The 20,499-nt window shown below is 39.3% G+C and overlaps 1 protein-coding gene and 2 pseudogenes across 1 annotated transcript; all 3 read left to right on the top strand.

The window, feature by feature from the left end:
* Positions 1-5,084: 5,084 nt before the first annotated feature.
* LOC145903192 (uncharacterized) lies at positions 5,085-7,421 on the top strand. Its single transcript, XM_082991261.1, has 6 exons — positions 5,085-5,217; positions 5,923-6,074; positions 6,222-6,357; positions 6,565-6,716; positions 6,830-7,001; positions 7,387-7,421. The coding sequence occupies exons 1-6, from the start codon at positions 5,085-5,087 to the stop codon at positions 7,419-7,421; spliced, it is 780 nt and encodes a 259-aa protein (XP_082847387.1).
* Positions 7,422-8,586: 1,165 nt separating this feature from the next.
* LOC145903191 (ankyrin and armadillo repeat-containing protein-like) overlaps positions 8,587-20,499 on the top strand; it is a 38,855-nt pseudogene continuing 26,942 nt past the window's right edge.
* On the top strand, positions 13,013-19,201 carry LOC145903324 (GATOR2 complex protein WDR24-like; annotated as a pseudogene).

The raw sequence follows: 20,499 nt of genomic DNA, 5'->3' as shown, positions 1-20,499 counted from the left end.
GACAGAAGATTGAATACCACACGCTTCACGTGTGTACAAATGCAAGAGAGACACTGCGAGTACAAAGACAGCGTCAACACCGTGCGTAAACTTAATCACATTAACAAGGGCAGCTATACTGTTCACTATACTGTGACTTCTAAGTCATCGCAGTTAAATTAGCCAAAATTACAATTTACACATCTCGGTTACTTGATTCTTGAGTAGTTTCACACATATGTACAAATAGACTCACCAGAAAATGTCCGCTCGCAACACAAAAACCTTTTGCAAGAATGAAAATGACGTAGCACTGTGCTGCACAGTTGTCGGACACAAAAAGGACAAAACCACGTTGCGTTGTCACTTAAAACTTGGTCTCTTATTATTGCGTCACAGACCGTATGATATTGCAACACACATTAGTGCAAAGAAAAATGCGCATTCGTAGAAATCGGCAATTACTGGCAAACAAGATGTAACACAGAGAATTACACTAAATACATCTTCATTACTTCATTAAAACTACATTGATACAAAGTTAGTCAAAGAATTAGACACACGCATTAACAAATACACTATCGGTATGTAAGCATACAGAGTTAACACATAAAGCGGAGACTATTAGGTTAAGTAGTAAAGGCTGAGACTGATAAAAGCACACTTTATATACTAGAGAGAGGCGTGACGGTGTAGGGGTTCTGAAAAAAGTATTGTTCACAGCAAGCATTTAACAGAAGACATTCAGATACTGGAAAACCGGGTTAAACTTTACACAGGAAAACTGGCGCCATGGAAACGACCAACAAACAATGACCAGAAAATTACATGACAACAATATTACGTGTAAACAATATGCCAAGGGAAACTATATCTATTATTTCTTTTTTAGTGTGTAACCAAGGTTTTTGTTATTTTGGTTGCTAGGTTACGTAGTTACGTAACAAGCATTTCACAAAGTGTGGTCGGACTAATCGGACACAACTATTTTACTATTTTAGTCAAAATAACTATTTTATATAAGAGTCCGCTACGTTTTTAGTCTTCTGAATTCATTGACATTATTTAACTGTGGTCTGGCTTTCCTCTGGTGAGTAGCAACCCACGCCAACAGGATAAATTGCTTGTCCAGAAACAAAACAATTGTTGTCTCGGTCTTGAAACCTGAATCATTTTCACCAAGTCCCCAACTGAGCAAATATTGGAAATTTGAGTAATTTTAAATTATTTGTAAGAAGTTTAAAGACTATAGCAACAAGGAAAAATGTCCAATGTAACAGCACTAATTGTCGTACACATATTTTCGCCAAATCATGATGTATTATGTTAAGTTGTCGAATATAAATGCTGAAGACCTTGTCGTAAATTTAGATTATTATTGTTCTATCTAAAAAGCGTTGCGCGAGCGGAAATGTTTGCTGATTTTTATGTTTGGTTTCTCGAAACTAGCTAGTACCCGGAGGATCCAATTAAACTCTCATTTGCAGAAACCAGTACTTTAGTGGTGGTTACGTTATAACTCTGGCAATCTACAAGGTACTTTAGTAATGGACGTCTATGGGAAGTATGTTATGAGGTAAAAAGCACACTAAAGATCCAATTGTTGTTTAACATTAAAAATGGATTTTCGTTAAATCAACCTTGCCAATGAACGGATATTCATGTTAAAAAACGAGTCCATTCCTTCGAATGTAATCAAACGCCCATTCCAGATCTCCTGTTGCTCCACCCTTTTCGTCACAATGAACTAATTGTTGTTCAGAAAGTTTGACCAATTCTCCGTTGTTTCTCTTGTGATGGGATTCAACGGCTGCTACCTGCATATTTATATCACGGTAGTTATAACAGTTAGGCATTTGTAACGAACGCTTACTGCACTTAATATCCAGCAAGCGGGTAACTCAGATCCTTGGTCTTGCACGGGTGTTACACAACCCTTGACCCTCCAGTCAATACTTTCAGGGTTGGGTTCCTCAATGCCAACATTTGGATCAGTTTAGTGAGGTTCTTCGCACAGTTTCGATGCTCCGAATAACAAGGGTGGTCGGTAACATTCTGCCACATTCCGATCGTCCATCCATGGGAGTTCATCGTTTTTCTGTGTTGAAATGTATTTAAACAAACGTTTACTCAAACTTAGTTGGAAACCATTTGAACGCCAGGATATACTATGGGTTACATCATTTTTCTGCGTATAAATTTCTGTATATACGCTGCAGTCACATTCCAACAGTATACAATACGTGGTGACAACACTTGATAAACAAATCAATGTTTTTGATTAGCTAATTAACTTTAATTGTTGTAATAAATAACTAAGTACTTGCTGGAATAATTTAATCAACTACTGCTGTGAGTAACATATAAGATTTAACATACAAATTCTTGTTCAAATACAACAGATTTGTACGCATACACAACCGTACATAAAACTGTGAGTCTCCACCTTTGCTACTTGCTTGTGTCACACATGATTTACCAATTTCTCGCTTTCAACCCATTTTAACGCTGCGCGATCAAAACAATTGATTGCAAAGCGAAACCGACTGCTGTTACGTCATGAGAAATGACTGTGGCTGATTAGATAGGTGTCGCTGGAGAGCACATCGAATGAAAACTTTGGTTAAAGCACCCGAGTCATACAAACAAAAAGAGCGATCGGGATTCGTCCCCAGGATGTCGTGAGTTCGAATCCCGGTGTGGAAACAAATAAGTAAATGAACATTTTCCAGTGCGACGCATTTGGAGATATTCACAGTACGTGTGACGCACTGATTATTGTGAAAGGCTGGGTTTCAAGTTACTCAACGCTTTTGGAAATTGAAATGAATGCACCAGGGCGTCCCGACGAACAGTTTGAGAACCATTGAATTACATCCTTGAATTCCAACGTTGGTAAGTTGATTGATCGCAAATATAATCATAAAATGTGATGTTTATATTTAACCTCCACATACAACTCAAATAGTGTCTGTGTGGCTTGTTAGTCGACCAGACCGTCGTCAGTCATCAAATACACTGATGAGACCCAATAGGATGAAACCGTGTGCACAACTGTCTGCAGATAACTGGTTATCTTAAAAGTTAACTCCACAAATGTAGCGCAAAAGAACCTGCGATCACTCGTTTGACGTTTTCTTTCCAAGTTTTCACGCTTTATTATATCACGTATTCACGTATTCATCGCCACGTTTTTTCACCTCTTATTCTTAAACCTTCCACCTACTTAATTAAATGTTTTTATGTTAATTTATATTTTAATTCACGTAATTGTCTCGAACGCACCAGTCACCGCACGTTGATTTTATATCGCAGCGCTAACTCCCTCTCTCTCACGTGACACGATTGGGCCAATGACGAGTGATATAAAAGATAGAAACGGGACCAACGCGAGACTCTAAAAGAGGACTGCCAGGCTGCTTTGTAGATCGTTATTCGCCTGCTTGTATTTTAAAGTTTTATGAACAAGATTTAATCTGATTGGAAAACCGTTGTGCTGGAACAGGCTTGTGGTGAGCCGGTAATGCAGCGTCCTGAGGACATTGGAAAGCGTTTGGTTTAAGAAGCGTGACACAAATACGAAACCTTTTCTGATATCAAAAAAACACTGACGTCATTATTTTAACAAATTGGGAAATCCCCTATCTGTTCAGTGCCAAGTCACGTTTTTAGGAAAAAATGGAAACTCAGAAAAACAAATGAATGATGACTTTTCAGCTATGCGTCGCAGAGAGTTTACCAGCGGAGTTTAATTCCAATGCTGTGAAAGCTTTTGTGTATTACCTGACCTGCGAAAGTTTGTTTTCACGTTAATTTTAAATTTATATCAAGATTTATCATCATGTTTTTGTGTGGTCTGTTTTAGAATTAGTTGTTAGATAGGTAAGCCCCCAGATTGGTTGTTTCTGACAAATTCTTGCAGGCAGTTTTTGCATTTGGCAGTATTTCATATTTGATCACTTTTTCCATCACTTTACTCATATTTTTATTTGACTCTGTAATTATTACGAACAACTCTAACTTCTACTTGTTTTCCATGGTTGTCTGTAATGCATTAACATACGAAAAAAACGTTGCGATCGTCTGCACAATTAACGATCGCCAAAAACAAAATCCGCGCAAAAAAACAAACTTTCCAATCCATCCATGAATTAATTGCTGTGGTTTGTCTTTTTTATATTTTTTCTCTCAACCCCGTTGTAAAAGGTTATTAATTTTAATACAAAACCGAAGGAGCATTTTTTGTCAACAAGATTTTGTAGGAATTTCTTAAATACGTGGGACAAAACTTTCTATGCATCCACTTCAGGTGGTTATACTTGGTACAATGACAAGTACCTCAATATCATTCCATGTAAATGGACAATTGTATACAGGTTTGTTGAAGCTTATATTGTAGCGACATAATATGTTGTAAGGATGTGCCGTCGCGGGTTGCGTTGGTTTCGGTGCGTGTTTGCCTTTTTCGTGCGATTCTCTCACGTGTCATGTGTCACGCCATGTACGCACCATTCTATTGACTACGAATAAAGAGCAAGCACGCCACATTTTGGTGACCCCGAGCGTCAAGAAACGATATTTCTTGGACAATGCAGGATCAAGAAGAAGTACTACACACTGCTGTTTCTTTGAAACTACCCACGTTCTGGACTGAACAACCCCGAGTGTGGTTTCAACAAACCGAAGCACAATTTACGCTACGCAAAATATCTTGCGATAGAACGCAGTATTATTATGTGGTTTCAGCATTATCCTACAGCTGCAAGCCGTTTTCCACACATCAACGTTGACATTGTGGGGCCTCTTCCACAATGCCAAGGTAACAAATACTTATTCACAATCGTTGATCGGTTTACTAGGTGGCCTGAGGCTATACCTATGCCCGATGCTACCACAGAAACTTGCGCACGTGCTCTTATCCACCATTGGATAGCCCGATTTGGCGTTCCATCTCAAGTCACCTCCGATAGAGGTTCGCAATTACATCGCATCTGTGGGCGACTGTTACCAACGTTATTGGTATAAAGCGCAACTGCACAACAGCTTTCCGCCCTCAGGCAAATGGTCTTGTGGAACGTTTTCACCGACACTTACAAAGTTCCTTAATGGCCAGACTCAACTCTTCAAATTGGATAGATGAGGTGCCATGGGTGTTGCTGGGAATCAGGGCCATGCCGAAAGATGATCTTCAATCCTCCAGCGCTGAGCTGGTATATGGCGAACCGATCGCTGTACCGGGTGATTGCATTCCGCACACCACCACTGCCGTTGAACTCTCGTAATTTCTTAAAACGCTTCGCAGTTCCGTTTCCCGTGTTCTACCTGTACCAATGTCCCGCCATCGAACTTATCGTACTTTTGTTCCTGATTTGCTTTTTACTTGCGAGTATGTGTTTGTTCGTAAAGATGGATACCGTCCTCCTTTAAATTCACCATATCAGGGACCTTTTCATGTTGTAACGCGCAACGACAAATATTTTGTGTTAGATATTTCTGGAACTCGGCAAACAGTCTCCATTGATCGCCTTAAGCCGGCCTTTATTGATGCAACACAGCCAGTTCTTACACCAAAGCCTAAAAAACGAGGCCGACCTCCAAAAAGTGCAAAACCCGCTTCTGGGGGGGAGTAATGTAGCGACATAATATGTTGTAAGGATGTGCCGTCGCGGGTTGCGTTGGTTTCGGTGCGTGTTTGCCTTTTTCGTGCGATTCTCTCACGTGTCATGTGTCACGCCATGTACGCACCATTCTATTGACTACGAATAAAGAGCAAGCACGCCACAATATGCAAAAATCTTCTGCATTTCTTTTTTTAGCTTTTTAATGCATTTTTATTTAGTTAATTTTAGTTGTTGGCAACAGATAACACAAAAAATGTGGACATGTTTGTTAAAGATAGAAGTAGAAATTATTAGTTGTTGTAAACCTGTTTGCTTTGTTCAGTTGATGATGTGGATCCGGTGATGAGCCTGAACTCATGGCTCCGATCACAACCAGGACTCACTGGAACAAAAGTTATGTGTTATGAGGGAGGATGTGGATGTTGCGTCATTGCCATGGAGAAAACTCCTGGAAAGATAGAAGCTGTAAACTCGGTGAATGTTAAAAGTTAAACTCTATGTTTTGGTTTGTTGTTTAATCATAACTGATATGCAGATGCTTCCTATTCATTAACTAATTTTACTGTGTTTGACATAAAAATGCATATTAAAAAAAATTAATGTATTGACAAACGTATTTAGTGCCTCAGCCTGCTTGCTTCAGTGGACGGGTGCAGAGTAACAACTGTGGAAGGACTTGGGTCACGAAGAGATGGCTACAATGCAATACAAACTCGTGTTCACAGTGTGGTTATTCGATGGTTCGATGGTTCACAGTGTAGTTATTGCACTCCTGGCTTCGTCATGAATATGTACAGGTTCGCTTATAAATTAGAATACACAGAAAATTTGTGGTGGGTTATTCAGAGAATGTTTTTCTGGCCTTTCAAACACAACTGTGCTTATTATATTAAATCATTGCAGTATATGCATGTTTATATGTAGTTGCCAATAAAACCATAAAGTAACCCTCTCGTCTTTTTAGCCTTTTATCAGAAGATCCAACTCCAACCGAGCAAAGATAGTTTTGATGGAGACATTTGTCGTTGTACAGGATATCGTCCCATACTTGATGCAATGAAATCTTTTGCAACAGATGCTGACCCAAAACTGCTGGAAAAATGTTCAGACATTGAGGTACAACATGCAATAAAATGTACAAACTTCCTGATTCCTTTTCTGTTACCAACAAATACTTTAATTAAACAACATTGTATCTCTGGAAATGTTCAACAGTTTTTGTTTCTTAGGATCTTGAAAAGGAGTTCTGTCAAAAGGTCAGGTTAGTGCAACTAAAAGCAACCAGGCTTGAATTATTTAATGGTGGAACTTCATGGATCCGACCAACTTCGTTTAATGATTTAGTTGCAGTTCTCAAATCCCAACCGACTGCTCAAATAATTTGTGGAAACACTGCTTCTGGTAAGTCTGACACGACAAATTTCTGTTATTTTGTTTGTGATCTCATGATGATCCATGGGAAAATACTTGAACCTGCGGTATGTGTTAAAATGAAGGCAAAAAAAAATAAAAAAAATATATACAATAAGTTTGGGGTCAAAACAAAGCTGTGATAATGATTAAAGTAATTGTGGTTATAATTCAACTTGCATTTGTCAGAAGTTGACCCAAACTTTGATTTGTTTGTGGTAAGAATTTCTCACCCTATAGCCCTGAGTGTTCAGGCAAATGTTTGTTTAAACAAAAAACATCAACAAGTTTGTGTTGTAACATGTTGCTAGTCATCACCCAATAAAATCATACAGTTGACATAATTCACTAAACCTAACATTTGACATGATCACAGTTCCTGGTCATCAGCATGTTAGTCCTAACACATAATTAGCATTTCAGGGCTTAAACATGAGTTGACATGGGTTGGAGTCCTGTGGATGTAAACTTGACCGCAACTGCTGCTACTAATGAAGCGATTGTAGCTTGGGATTTAAACACTTTTGGCTTGCTATATTGTCTGAATGTTGGTCACATGGTCACGAAAGTGTCACAACTCTCATGGAAATGTTTTGCTGAGTGGATCACAGGTTGGTGGATTTGAGATGATCGTGTGATAACGAGTTTCCATACTGGGATCTGTCGCGGGCATAGGACGTGCATATAAGATATATATGTTTGGGCAAAATAATGGCAAAACGGGGGTTGGGTTATCAAAATAAGGTTTCAAAAATGCACTAAACCTGCTTAAATTTTAAATCTATAATGAAGTGCAGTGTTCTGACTTCAAACAGAATCAGTCAAACTACAAAACAAGCACAAAATGTGTTTCTTCCTTACAAGCAGTAAAGAGCCATAATAATCCATGAGAACTGCAGACACTTGCACACAATATTTCATCCTATAAGGTCTCATAAGTGCAGTTTGGTGTGACTGTGGCACTGGGCTACCTTGTAGACTACCATGCCCACTTACACCACAGACACCACGAAGTTAAAATCTGTGTCCCTGTCAGTATCCAAGTTGTCCCAACCAGTGTCACAGTCACCAGCTGCACTGATAAGACTTTATAAATTGAAACAGTGCGTGCATGTGTCCGCAGATCTAACACACATCCATAATTACTGCACTAACCAGTATATATCAACCTAGTTTATTTTTACTTTCAACTTGCCGCACATTTATCATATATTGCCAGAGTTGCGTCATCAATTCTAATTGGTCTCAAAAGAAACAGCGACATTATTATATAAACAGGTGTGTGATTCCTAGCGACGTTGTTACAATCTGAGTGGAGCGCATTCCACGTACGATATTCGGGTTAGGTCTGACTCATCCCTGTGTATATGCACTTATTTAAACTAACCCGGTATCCAACCACTGCTAATTTCGTCATCAATGAAACAAATACGTCACGAAAATGGGAATTAATGAAAAACAGCTGCTGATTTTTTGCCACACCGGGGTTCGAACCCTGACTCTCCTTGCCATGAATTCCGATCAGGCTTTTTGTGCTTAATATAACGTCGAGCGCCTTCACCAATGTTGTTGAAACATGGACAACGCTACACCACTGCTCGTTGCTGCCTCAAGTGGAGCGCTCGATTGCCTCAAATTTCTCATCAAGTCTGGCGCCACCGTGCGATCGCGTGACGTCAACAATGACGGTCCCGTGCAAAGAGCAGCCCTCAGTTACCACACTGACGTCATCAAATATTTGATTAGTTTGGAGGGGAGGAAGGATGGTGATGACGAGGAAAGTTTAAACGTGTGGCCATCTTTGGTTGGTGAGTGACGTCATTGTTGCGTAATAGCACCAGGATTACGTACTGAAATTACGCTGAAGATGCTTTTTGCGTATATGCGTATGTATTTGTGAATTTATTAGCAGGGCGGATGACTCTTTAAGGAACTTTGGTTCCATCGGTTGATGTTGTAATTTTGAGAAAATTTTGTTTATTTTCGAAATAAGTGGGAAACTCTGTGTGTGGAAAATGTGACAATTTATTTATTTATTATTCCCTAACATTATCGCAACCTCACAAAAAACAAATTCTCTATTTAAGAAATGCTGGAATTCCGATTCGTTTCCCGCCAAGACGCTTCGCTTCGTTGCCTCGAGGTTCTGCTTCATCGCACACCGACTTACTGGCGCCCTCTGTTGGCGGCTGATGCAGTTCCTCCTCTTGTTAATTTGCTCCGGAGCGCAAGAAGAAGACCCAAGTCAGGAACCATGTCCCTTGATTCTGGTTCGTTTTTAACTGTGGTCAATGTGGGCACATGTTTTTCGTCGGATAAATTAAATTTAAAGCTATCCCGGCGACTGTGCGTGGTGTTCGCCCGGATGTTTCGTCACTGGCCCCAAAAGCTGCACGGATGAGACCTAATGGTCGAAACACCCACTAAACCTGACTGGCACTCACTAAAAGACGTGTGTTGTTTGCCGCTAAATGTCGCTGCAACGTTTTTATTCCCGCAATAAGCTTCGTTAAATCTTTACGCGGATGCACTGAGTGTGTGTTTGTGGTTGGAGTCCAAGTTGTAACTCCAGAAATCCCAAACCATCGAACTTTGTGGTCGAGGACTCAGTGAACATTTGTGTTGAAGGTTTAGGGAAGGATTTGGAAGACGAGACGACTTCACCCATAAGATCACTCGCTTGTTCTGTTATTTGCCTCATGTCGGAACAGGATGACGTCAGAGTTGAGATTGCGAACGCTGGAGCGATTCCAAGTAGGTGTTAAGTCACGTGGTTAATATTTCACTTTTGTCAGGATAGAAATCGTAGTTGAATACCTGTTCAGTATTTTTTTGAAAATCACGTAAAAACGTAAAAGAAGTTGTGTGTCTGACTCGGAAACCCTCATGATTTTATCGGTGCTATTTTATGTATCACGTTTTCTGTTCATGTCTGCAGTAACTTTGCGTAAAAATTATGTAATTTGTGCAAAGTCTGCTTATCGTACAGCATTTGATTAAGTTAAGTGTAAAATATATTGAATATGCCGCCGATCGGTCAGACTTGTTTCTTTTCAATCGGGGACTATTTTTCGCAGCTCTTATTTCTCTGTTAAAACCCATGGCATCCCACGATCTTGATCCGGAGCACCAGGATCTGGAATCTACGGATGAGAGATGCGAGATTCAATCGCGTTCCTCCGTCGTTCTCTCGGATCTCGCTCACGTGGATGACAACGCGTCACGCATCGCCGCACATGGTGGTATCCGGCCGTTAGTTGAACTCCTCCAAGTTGACGTGAGTCAGAAATACAGGAGGGGAATTCTGGATTAAATTTATTGCAGTTGGTTTAAAACCGATGCCTCACGTCCGTCGTATACTTTCCATGGGATTTGAGGTAATTGTAACTTTCCAGCTTGTATTGTTCCAGGTTGTGGATGTGCTTGTCAACGTCATCAACACCCTGGCTTCACTCTGTCGGGGAGACACGAGTGGTGCGGGCGACATCCAGCGGAGAATTATGGAGTGTGGAGCTTCCGGGTTCCTGGTTGATTTTCTCACGGTGAAGGACGATTCGCTTCAGACGGCGACTGCTGACGCGATTGCTGCTGTTTGCGATGACAACCAGGACAACCAGGTATAACGGGTGTGGGGATGAAGCTTGTTGTGAATTGTGACCTAAATATTAATCCACACTTGTGGGATTTTGCACCTGTTGAAGAATTGAATATTTTCAGTCAAGAAGTGAAGTCGTTGTTTATATTGCTTGCAGTAATCATTTTGTTTCGCCGGTGTTTTTACAAAAGATTTACGGAAATATTAAAATTGGTCTTTTTTGTTGTTTCCTAAATGTCAGAAAGTTGAAAACTTAACCGAAGATTTCACGCAGAACGAGTTTGTTCAAATCGGAGTGTTAGCGCCGCTGGTGGCGATATTGCGAGGTCATTGCATTCCCGCTCAGATGAAAGCTGCGCTTGCTGTTGGATGCATCACTAGAGGGAACCAGGGAGCCCAACACGAGGCGTCGTTAGAAGAAGCTCCGACCGCTCTGTGTCGTCTGTTTCAAGTAAGTAGAAAATGAAGTTACAAAAATCAAGTTTGTCAAGTTTAAAGAAATTTCTTATTGAAACCTTGTGACTTTTAGTGGAACTCTTTTACGGCATTTTTTGATTTTTCCTTTCCATTTTGCAAAAAAACATTAATCAACCCAATGTAAAGATTTCCATCAACTGTCATTTTCGTAACAGATTTGGTCGGATGAGATGAAGGAACGCGGCGCATGCGCACTGTGGTCGTTGGCCGGTCACCACCCTGAGCAGCCGAGAGCAATTGCTCGCAGAATCGGGACCAGTCAAATAATTGACTTGTTACTCAGCAAATCCGACACGCTTCAGTTGATCGGTAAAAAGTTGCTTTATTTTTGATATTTGAAATAAAACAAACGAATAATATTAAAAATCAAAAAAGTGTAAAGATGACGTAATGACGACGTATTACAGCGGATTATCTTGCGTCACTCGCCCACACGAGGGCGGGCGTTCCTGAAGCCATCGTCACTTGCGGCGCTGTGGAGAAACTTCTTGGTAAAGTGAAGTCGAAGAATCAGTTGGTTCGACAAACTGCTGCCCAGGCATTAGGTTGGTTGTCTATATATGATTTCTATGGAGTTGTCGGGTGACAAAATAACGTGAGATTGTTTAGGAAAACATGCACTTGGTTTCCCTATTACCTTATGTATTACATTGACATTTATCTATTTCCACGTGGTTTAAACTTTGTGATGACATTTTTAGGATATTTATCTTTCAACCGAACGGCGAGCAGAGAGTTGATGACGTCATGTAGAGCGACTGAAGGCCTTTACGTTACTCTTACAGACAATTTGGGTGAAGATGGAAAAGTGTCTGATGAGTTTGTAGTCGAGTTTAAACGACAGGCGACGATCGGTTTGCCGATTGTTAAAGAAAAGAGGAGTAAGTTCGTTACAATTTGTGTTAACGTACATTTCTACTGAGCTTAGACACAAGCTTTCATGCAGCAAAAGTTCTGGGGTTTATTTCAATCATAAAAATATCAACCTTTGTTTATTCAGGGCCCTCAAGACCTCAAACAGCGCAAACGAGGGGAAACACCTTACATGTTAACGAGTAGGAAATGCCTCGTAGTGTACGTTAAAATACAGGAACACTGAAATGTGGATTTTTTCAGAGCTGCTCACCGGACAATGAGAGCACGTTCGATTTCCCCGGCCAACAGAAAAGTTTCTACAAAGAAACAAAACTTTTCTGTTCCCAAGTTTTACTTATTTCAGAACAACAGTTTCCTGTTTTTCTTTTCTTGTCAGGTTCAAAACATTGTATGCAGTTGCGCGACAAGTTCGTGTAGTTTGTAAATATTTCACTGTGAAAATTTGTATGCTTCCTGTATTATGTGAAAGATACGATGCTGTTTTTTTATGTTCTTGCATTCCTTTTTGAAGTGACACGTTTTGTGAGATTTATAAAACTGTGAACATCCCAGATTCTTCCACTGATGTAACATTTTTTTACTTATAATTGCATCGTGTGCACTTAGTAAAAAATGTTTGACAAAGTTAGACATATGCATATTTAACTTAAATTTTTGTAGAAATCGAGTAGCTTTACTATAATAAATTGTTGACTTCCAACCGAATATTTGTAATGTAGAATATTGCTCGTTCGTGCAAAATGTATATCAACTTTATTCAATCTGTCTATTTTGTGTTTCCAAAAAAATTAGGTAATTATTGCAAGTCAGCAATCAGCATTAGAAAAGTTAATATTCTGGTTGCTGTTGCGAGGATAAAATCGCTGTTTGTGTTGGAAAATCACTGAAGCGTGCAAGAGACGAATTTGTTTTGTTTACATTTTCTCGGGAATTAGTTTCTTCAAGAACTTGCTGCTGCAGTACTTATGTAGTTAACCGTAAGCAGGTTTCTATATCTGTGAAAAATCACCTTTGCATCTGCGCTTAAATGGTTTTTCTGGGTCGGATTGGAATAATTGTTGTTATTGTGTAATTTTATCAAAAATTTGCAAAGGCAAACAGAGCCAGTGTGTTGTTCTTTAAATATACAATAAATTTCATGGCCTTGTCTTCTGTAAACCAAAGTGCTTATGTGTTGTGGAAGTGATATAAAATATAAAACACCGCATATTTCATCGGAAAACTTGAAATTATGAAGAGAAACAAAGCCGTTTCAATAGATGTTGGAACAGCAGTGAATGCACTTTGCCTCAGTAAGGACAACAGTAAAGTGGTCATCGCTGGACGGTCTCTGTTGAAAATTTATCATGTTGATGAGGTTAATGGTTTCAGCGAGCACCTTAATCTTCATGTTGGAAGAAAACAGGTTTGCTCCGATGGAATTAATGTGTGCCACTAAGTTTGATAGTGCTGATTGTGTTTCGTTTCATGTTATAAGTGTGTATTTTTGCAATTACTGTTGTATTTTTAATGGAGGGATATTGGTATTTTTCTTTGCTCATGACTGGCCAAAGCCAGTTACCACCCAACAAAATAATACATCATAAGTTATTGAAATCAAATTAGCTTTTACCTGTGGCTGCATGGTTAACCTAATTTTTCAAGATTACAATTGCTGTTCATCAGCATAATTAGTTTACACATACACAATTAATTAAAATGTTTTGTTTTTTCATTTCAGGGTTTGAACATGAGTTGTTCTGACGTGGGTTGGAGTCCTGTGGATGAAATTTGATCGCAACTGCTGCTACTAATGGAGCGGTTGTAGCTTGGGATTTAAACACTCCTGGTCATGAGAAGAAGCTCGCTATATTGTCTGAACATCGTCGCACGGTCACAAAAGTTTCGTTTCACAACTCGGAAGGAAATCTTTTGCTAAGTGGATCACAGGTGTTTTATATATGGGTGGTTTTTAAATAAAAATGTGTTTCTTATGTAGATGGGACCTGTCAAGACCGTTAGACAAGTTTGTTTAAATTTGCATTGTCATATGACACAAGCCTTTTTCGCAATCAGCAAATCTTGTTCGTTAAAGTTTATTTTCGTGCTCAATGTAACTTGTAACACTTCTTACAGGAGCAGAGCATGTACATTTTTCTGTAAGAAAATATATGCATCACAAGTGATATTTTGCTTTTGGCTGCATAGCCTACAAGTCAAAGCAGAGTGTAAAGTTTATAAAAATAAATTTTATGTGTTTATTCAAATCACAAGCTTAAAAGCCATACTGTATCATTTGTTTTTTAAAGGACGGAACGATGAAGCTGTTTGATTTGAGGAGAAGGGAAAGTACCTACACGTTTCAAAGCAAAGCTGATGGCGTGAGAAGTGTTCAGTTCAATCCTCATGAATATTTTATTTTTGCTGCTAGCTTCGATAATGGTTATGTACAAGTAAGTTTTAGGGGTGTGCTAATTTACATAAAAATACCTGCAGCCAATTTTCGACTGAATCTGGATATTTAATGCTGTTGTGTTGTAAACATGTTATCATGGAAATATAATAAAATAATAATGCCAGAAACACATGGATGTCATAGAATAAATAAAACAACTCAAACCGACTCAAGGAATCTCACATTAAATTGATTTTTGTTAAAATCACCTCACTGTTATATTCTAACACAGCGTGGTCCAACTACAGGCCCGCGAGCCAATTTTGGCCCATGATCTAATTTTTGTTTGTCCGAGAATTGTAACCTGACTTGAAACACAACTTTGTACGATTGTCTTTGCATGGCCACAACCAAATTCCTGTTTACATGACCCCTTTCGTTCGTTAAAAGAAGCTGCTCGACCACAAATCGCATTTATTAAAAATTGAGTTGTGCTATTCGTGTAATAGCAATTTTGATCCGTAATTCCGTATGTACAATGGCCCGCGGGATAAAGTAACGGTTTGTTATGGCCTGCGACGAAATTTAGTTGGACCACACTGTTCTAACATATAAAACCAATTTAAAATGTAAGTTTTTTCTGAAATATTTGGTCTGTCGTTTTGGTAAATATAAATGCAGTGAAACAGTAAACCAGTGCTTGTGATACTAAAAATGTTCTCAGTTTAAATGCAAACTCAGCATTTTAGTGAGAGCAAATTAGAATATTGCACCAAAAGTTTTCATGTTAATTTTGGTTGTTGTTGTCACTAGATATGGGATTACAGGCGACCTACAGGTTACGTTCACCAGTTTATCGCACACAAGGGATCTGTGTATACTCTCGACTGGCACCCGGAACCAGATCACAAAATGACTCTTGCCACTGGAGGGCGTGATAATATGGTTAAGGTGGGTGATTGTAATAACACGAATAAGTTTTCAACTCTGTTTTTGCATCTGTGAAAGGTGCTTTTCGTGTCATTGCTGGTAACTGATCTAATCATTGTCCGTGTTAAATATTGCTTTCCAATGTTTCCAATTGTCACATTCCAGGTTTGGTCGATTGAAAACAACAGGGAGAAAGAAATAAACAATGTTCCAACCATGTCGTCCGTAGCTTCGGTTAAATGGAGACCCCACCATCCAGAGCAACTTGCTACTATATCTATGATGCTTGAATTCAACGTGAACATTTGGCATCTGCATAGGAAATATGTCCCATTTGCTCATTTCCAGGTATGAATTATAATTGTTGTTGTATCAAACAACCATTTGTTTTTTGATTAATTTACTTTTTAAACAATGAACTGAACATATTTTAAGGATCACACAGACAGCCCCTCTGGAATAGTTTGGAAAAAGTCAGATCCAAATTTTATTTTGTCATGTTCGAAAGATGGCCGTCTCATGATGCATTCATTACTTGACGCTTCTTGTCCAGCTAAGCAGGCCATGAGTAGTGGACTTGCCATCAGCTCATGTGGTCTTATCGCCCTCGCAAGTCAAGCCACAGCATCAACACCAAGGGCACAGAGTCCCACTGGTTCTGCTTCAAAACTACCAACAATATTTGGATGGAAAACTGGATCAAAAGACGTGATTGATTTGGACGGTTTGAGTATTTCCAGTCCTTCTTCGCCAGTTGCATTTCAAAGACAAAACAACTTTCTTAATTCCAGATCAAAGTTCAGAATATTTTCAAGCACCAAGTCTGATTTAAAACCAAGTTCTGACTTTGATGATTATCCCACTATGACAGACTCTGTTGTAGAGCAATTAACTCTAAACCAATTTAGGTTTGTTGCGAAAAACTATGTTTTAGATGGAAGTGGGGCAAAAATGACATTCGAAGAGCTTTGCTCGCACAACTCTGTTGTTGCTTTGAAAGGTGGATTCTGTAATGTTGCTCGGACGTGGAAATTGCTTGGAGTTTTTTTCAACAAAGAGATTCATTTGAACAAATCACAACCTGAAGTTTCAGAAAAGCTTGAAAAAGCAGAGGCAAAAAACAAAAGGCACTCACTCACTGTGAAAAAGGTAAGGTGGTTTTAGTGACGTAATATGTGCTACTGAATAAACAATTGTTGCAGATCTTCACCTTGTAAGTAGTTGCGAAATGCATGGTATGCAGACAGTTGTAGGAATAGATATAATTATGCCATGTTTTTTAATGGGGATGGAATCGAAGGATTCTTGTGACCATGGTTTGATGTTTAAAAAACAAAATGATTTTCTAACGTTATACCAGCATTTGTTCATAACATGGCAAATATTGATTATCACTAATTGTTGGATATAAATTTTAACAAGATTGCTTCCACACACAATGACTGGTTTGTGTTTGCTGTAGGATGAACTGCATGGTTCACATGCATTGAATGGTTCAGCAATCCATGGTGGGGAAGCTGATCAACGTTCTGATGATGGAAGACTTGAGGTAGAAGATTATCTCACTGATATCGCTCGAGGACGACAATCAGAACCTGATCTCTACATGACAGATGATGACCCTGGGTAGTTCAGAGATATTATTCTCAAATATAAAATCATGCAAAAACTAGTAAAAGAATATATTATCAAGCTTTCCTGTTGCTGCATCCACAACAAAATTAATGGTGTTATCTACAATTAAACACCAAGATGTCTAAAATTGATGTAGTGGAAATTATAGTCTGTAATCTAGTTTAATGATTTAGGTTTGGTTATGGTGGAATAACATCAGAAGCTGAGTTTTTGTCTGAGCACGAATATCTCGTTCCAACTGAAGCGTTTCAACAGAGAGAGGTGTGATCGATATATATATAGATAGATATATATATAGATAGGCCACAGTGTTCTGAGTTGCTAAACATATGGTTGCTGTGAACACAGTTTTAAGGTTGCACCACACCCTAAGTAATGAAAGATGTAAGAAACAATCTCCTGTCTTTTTCAGGACATCGAACTGGACGCGATACCAAAGTTTGGTCGAATAGATGCACCTTCTGGAATGAATATTGAAAATGAATCTGAAAAACGAATCCTGACTGCTCACGGTGGGAGGTGGCATGAGAAGGTCGTTACCAAGGAGATGGATTCTTCTTCCTCAACAACTCCTGCTGATAAGGAGCTTAACATCTCAGATGGAGTCATCAGTGTGTGTCCCACTCTCTGGCCGGCTCCACTCGATTCAATTAAAGAAGAGATTGCCTGTCAGCAATTAGAGTGAGTTTGTGCAGTTCAAAGCATTCCGACAAAACATCGTATTTTTGAAATTTTGAAAAAGAAATGCAACGATTCATCAACAGCATATTTTTAAAACAACAAAACTAACACTCACCAGACAATGAGATAAAATATTCTGCCAACTGCTTGTACATAGGTAAAAAGTCTTTACAAGAATGTTTATTCACTCAAAAATAGTTCTTGTGTTGAATTTATTTTTTTATTTTCTCAAAACATTCACAGGTCTCAACATGCTACATGTGTTGTATTTAATGTATTTTCAGATTTTTTGCTGGAATGAACGATGTGCAAAGTCCAGTGTGTATGCTGCTTGCAATGTCATCCTATCCATCCACATATAACCTTCATATTGATGTTGAGACCAGGGGCGTATCCAGGAATTTTTAAAGGGGGGGGTCCAAATTTGTTTAGGGAATTCCCCGATTTTCAAGTACAAACTAAGTATAAACTATTGTGGGCGAGAATCGCAAAATACGAACGCCGGTGTTCGCGCCAATCGTCACATAAACGGTGGCTTTCTGGCTTGCGCAATTGTGTAACGCTATGGAAAGTTTAACAACTAAACTAATTGACTATCACGCAAATAAACCGCTTGTCATTACAACGTGGCCACTTAAAAACGACGTTTCGTCCATGAACTGACGAAAAATGACACTTGTTTCGTAACAATGCAACATGTTTGGTGACAATGCCAAGTGTTCGGTAACAATGCTCCCTGTTTGGAAACAATGGCGAATGCAACACGATGCGGTTTTTAGGTCAACGTCAAAGAAAATTTCTGGTTTTCACGCGGATTTTGACAAAAAATACAGTGGCGTTTGTTTAGTTATAAAAAAAACCAAAATATTTCACAAAAGGGGGGGGTCCGGACCCCTCGGACCCCCCCCCTGGATACGCCCATGGTTGAGACAGTTGATCATTGGCAAAACTCCTACCTTGATTTGTTGGCAAAGAACAGGTTATGGATACAACATGCTCAGGTGGAATAACTACTGTATGTTTTGTTTCAATTTGCAGTTAATTCTTTTCTTGTTAATTTTTTAGTTTTTATTTTATGTTATGCCATTACCAATACAATTACTTTTAGTTTGAAACTTGCACCAGGACATCAACAGATTAAACTCTTTTTCGCATTTGTTGATGAAAGTAATTTTCGTTCAGGTTGTAAAACTGAGCCGAGTTCCTGCGATCCAATCTCTCTCATCCTCTTCAACTTTCACCCTGGGCTGCCAAGTCTGCCAACGACGAATGCCCCAGAGTAATCCCTGGTCATGTGACCGACGCATTGATGCGGAACACAAAAACAAACCGTGTTTCTACTGTCAGCTTCAAGTGCGCGGACTCTACACATATTGTCAAGGCTGTAGTTTCGGGGGACATTCCAACTGTGTGGCAACTTGGATAAAACAATGTCAGAAAAACGATATTCCTTCAACATGCAGATATCACTGTCTGTAAAATCAATAAAAATGAATGCAAGCTGATGTCTGGACTCGACCGCAGGCAAATGCATGGTTGTTTATGGTTGTACGAATTACTAACGCAGGAACAAGACAGGATCGCTCTACTGTGAAAACCCGTACTTGGCAACCTTATCTACAATAGCCAACCTTCACATATGATATCGCGATATATTTCTGCGTGGTATGGTTAGTGATGTATATGTGTAGATCGTTAGTAAAGTTGTGTGCTGACTCACCAGTGTATCTTGACCATTATAAACTACCTTCAAATCTCTGAAATCGCGTAGCTCATTTGGTAGAGCGTTGGGTCTTGTTAATCCATTGCCTTTAGTTTGAAACATACCAGCAGGTGGGGTTATTTTGCATATCTCGCTCCGACTTGTCGGAAAAAAGTGGTCGATACTGTCGGCGTACGCCCCCGCTGCGGGACCGTGGGGTACGACTGCGTCTCGGGCCTCAGTCCCATAGGATCCGACCGAGTCTTGATGGCAACTCGGCCTCGTAGGCAACTTGCCTTCTCTATCTCAAGGTTAATGTTGGATTTAAATAACTCCTTCACACAAGTCTGTGCGTCTTCTAAGTAGTCTCACTTCGACTAAACACACATCCACCAAGCTTCAAACCAGTTCAAAGTTGTTCATAAATCCGTTTATTGTCGATTATCCAGTAATATAATACAGCACAGAAGTTTCTTCAAAACATGGAGAGCACTAAAGCAGAACCAACAGCCTAGACCCTTACACAGCAACAGTTAAAACACACTGATTTGGCAGGCACTAGTCGCTCTGCTTATGTAGTCTGCGGTTGGCCACACGTATTGATACCTTATTTGGAGTTGTTGCGCAACTTTAATGCAACTTGAAGTTGGCCGATTACGTCAGTTATTTATATAGCTTGATTATCTAAGTGCCCTAAATAGGTTGTTTATGTTTAGGTTGACTTTGTTTTCCGAATTACTAAAAGTAGTTTTGTTTATTTAAGCTTTATTTATCATTTGCGAAAGAAGTACTTGTGTTTAAATTTTGGCAAAGAAATTCCTATAATTATTTTAACTTGATTTACGCAGTTAGTTTTGTTGTGATTACAATGACTTTGGTTTTAACTCTCGGTCATAAGATAGTTATATACGCTTTGGGCCTTTTTTAGTATATACATGTATTGTGCGGCGACAATGCTCTAACCGCCTCACGAACGGTCGATTTCCTTGGTTCACGCGTGGCGTGGTTAAACCAGCGCTTTGGATATGTTTGTTGGAAATATCATTCTTTCCGAACTAAAATAATTATGAAGGCATTGCACAGAGGTATTTTGAAAACAAGAAAACATCTTACATAAACGAAACGTTTCGTTCACCACGTGCTGATAGACAATTGTACACATGTCCTATAATGTCGAAATTCACGGCCTTCAAACAAATCCCGCAAAAAAACATGACGC

Source organism: Ascidia mentula, chromosome 5 (genome assembly GCF_947561715.1).
Source record: "Ascidia mentula chromosome 5, kaAscMent1.1, whole genome shotgun sequence".
In the NCBI taxonomy this organism is placed as follows: Eukaryota; Metazoa; Chordata; class Ascidiacea; order Phlebobranchia; family Ascidiidae; genus Ascidia; species Ascidia mentula.
This window is presented reverse-complemented; position numbering and strand designations above follow the sequence as displayed.

Coding starts and splice junctions, on each gene's coding strand:
- LOC145903192 (XM_082991261.1), top strand. CDS start 5,085: ATGGCCAGACTCAACTCTTCAAATTGGATAGATGAGGTGCCATGGGTG. Junction 5,218..5,922: donor CGAACCGATCGCTGTACCGG/GTGATTGCATTC, acceptor TGCTTTGTTCAG/TTGATGATGTGGATCCGGTG. Junction 6,075..6,221: donor AGATAGAAGCTGTAAACTCG/GTGAATGTTAAA, acceptor AAACGTATTTAG/TGCCTCAGCCTGCTTGCTTC.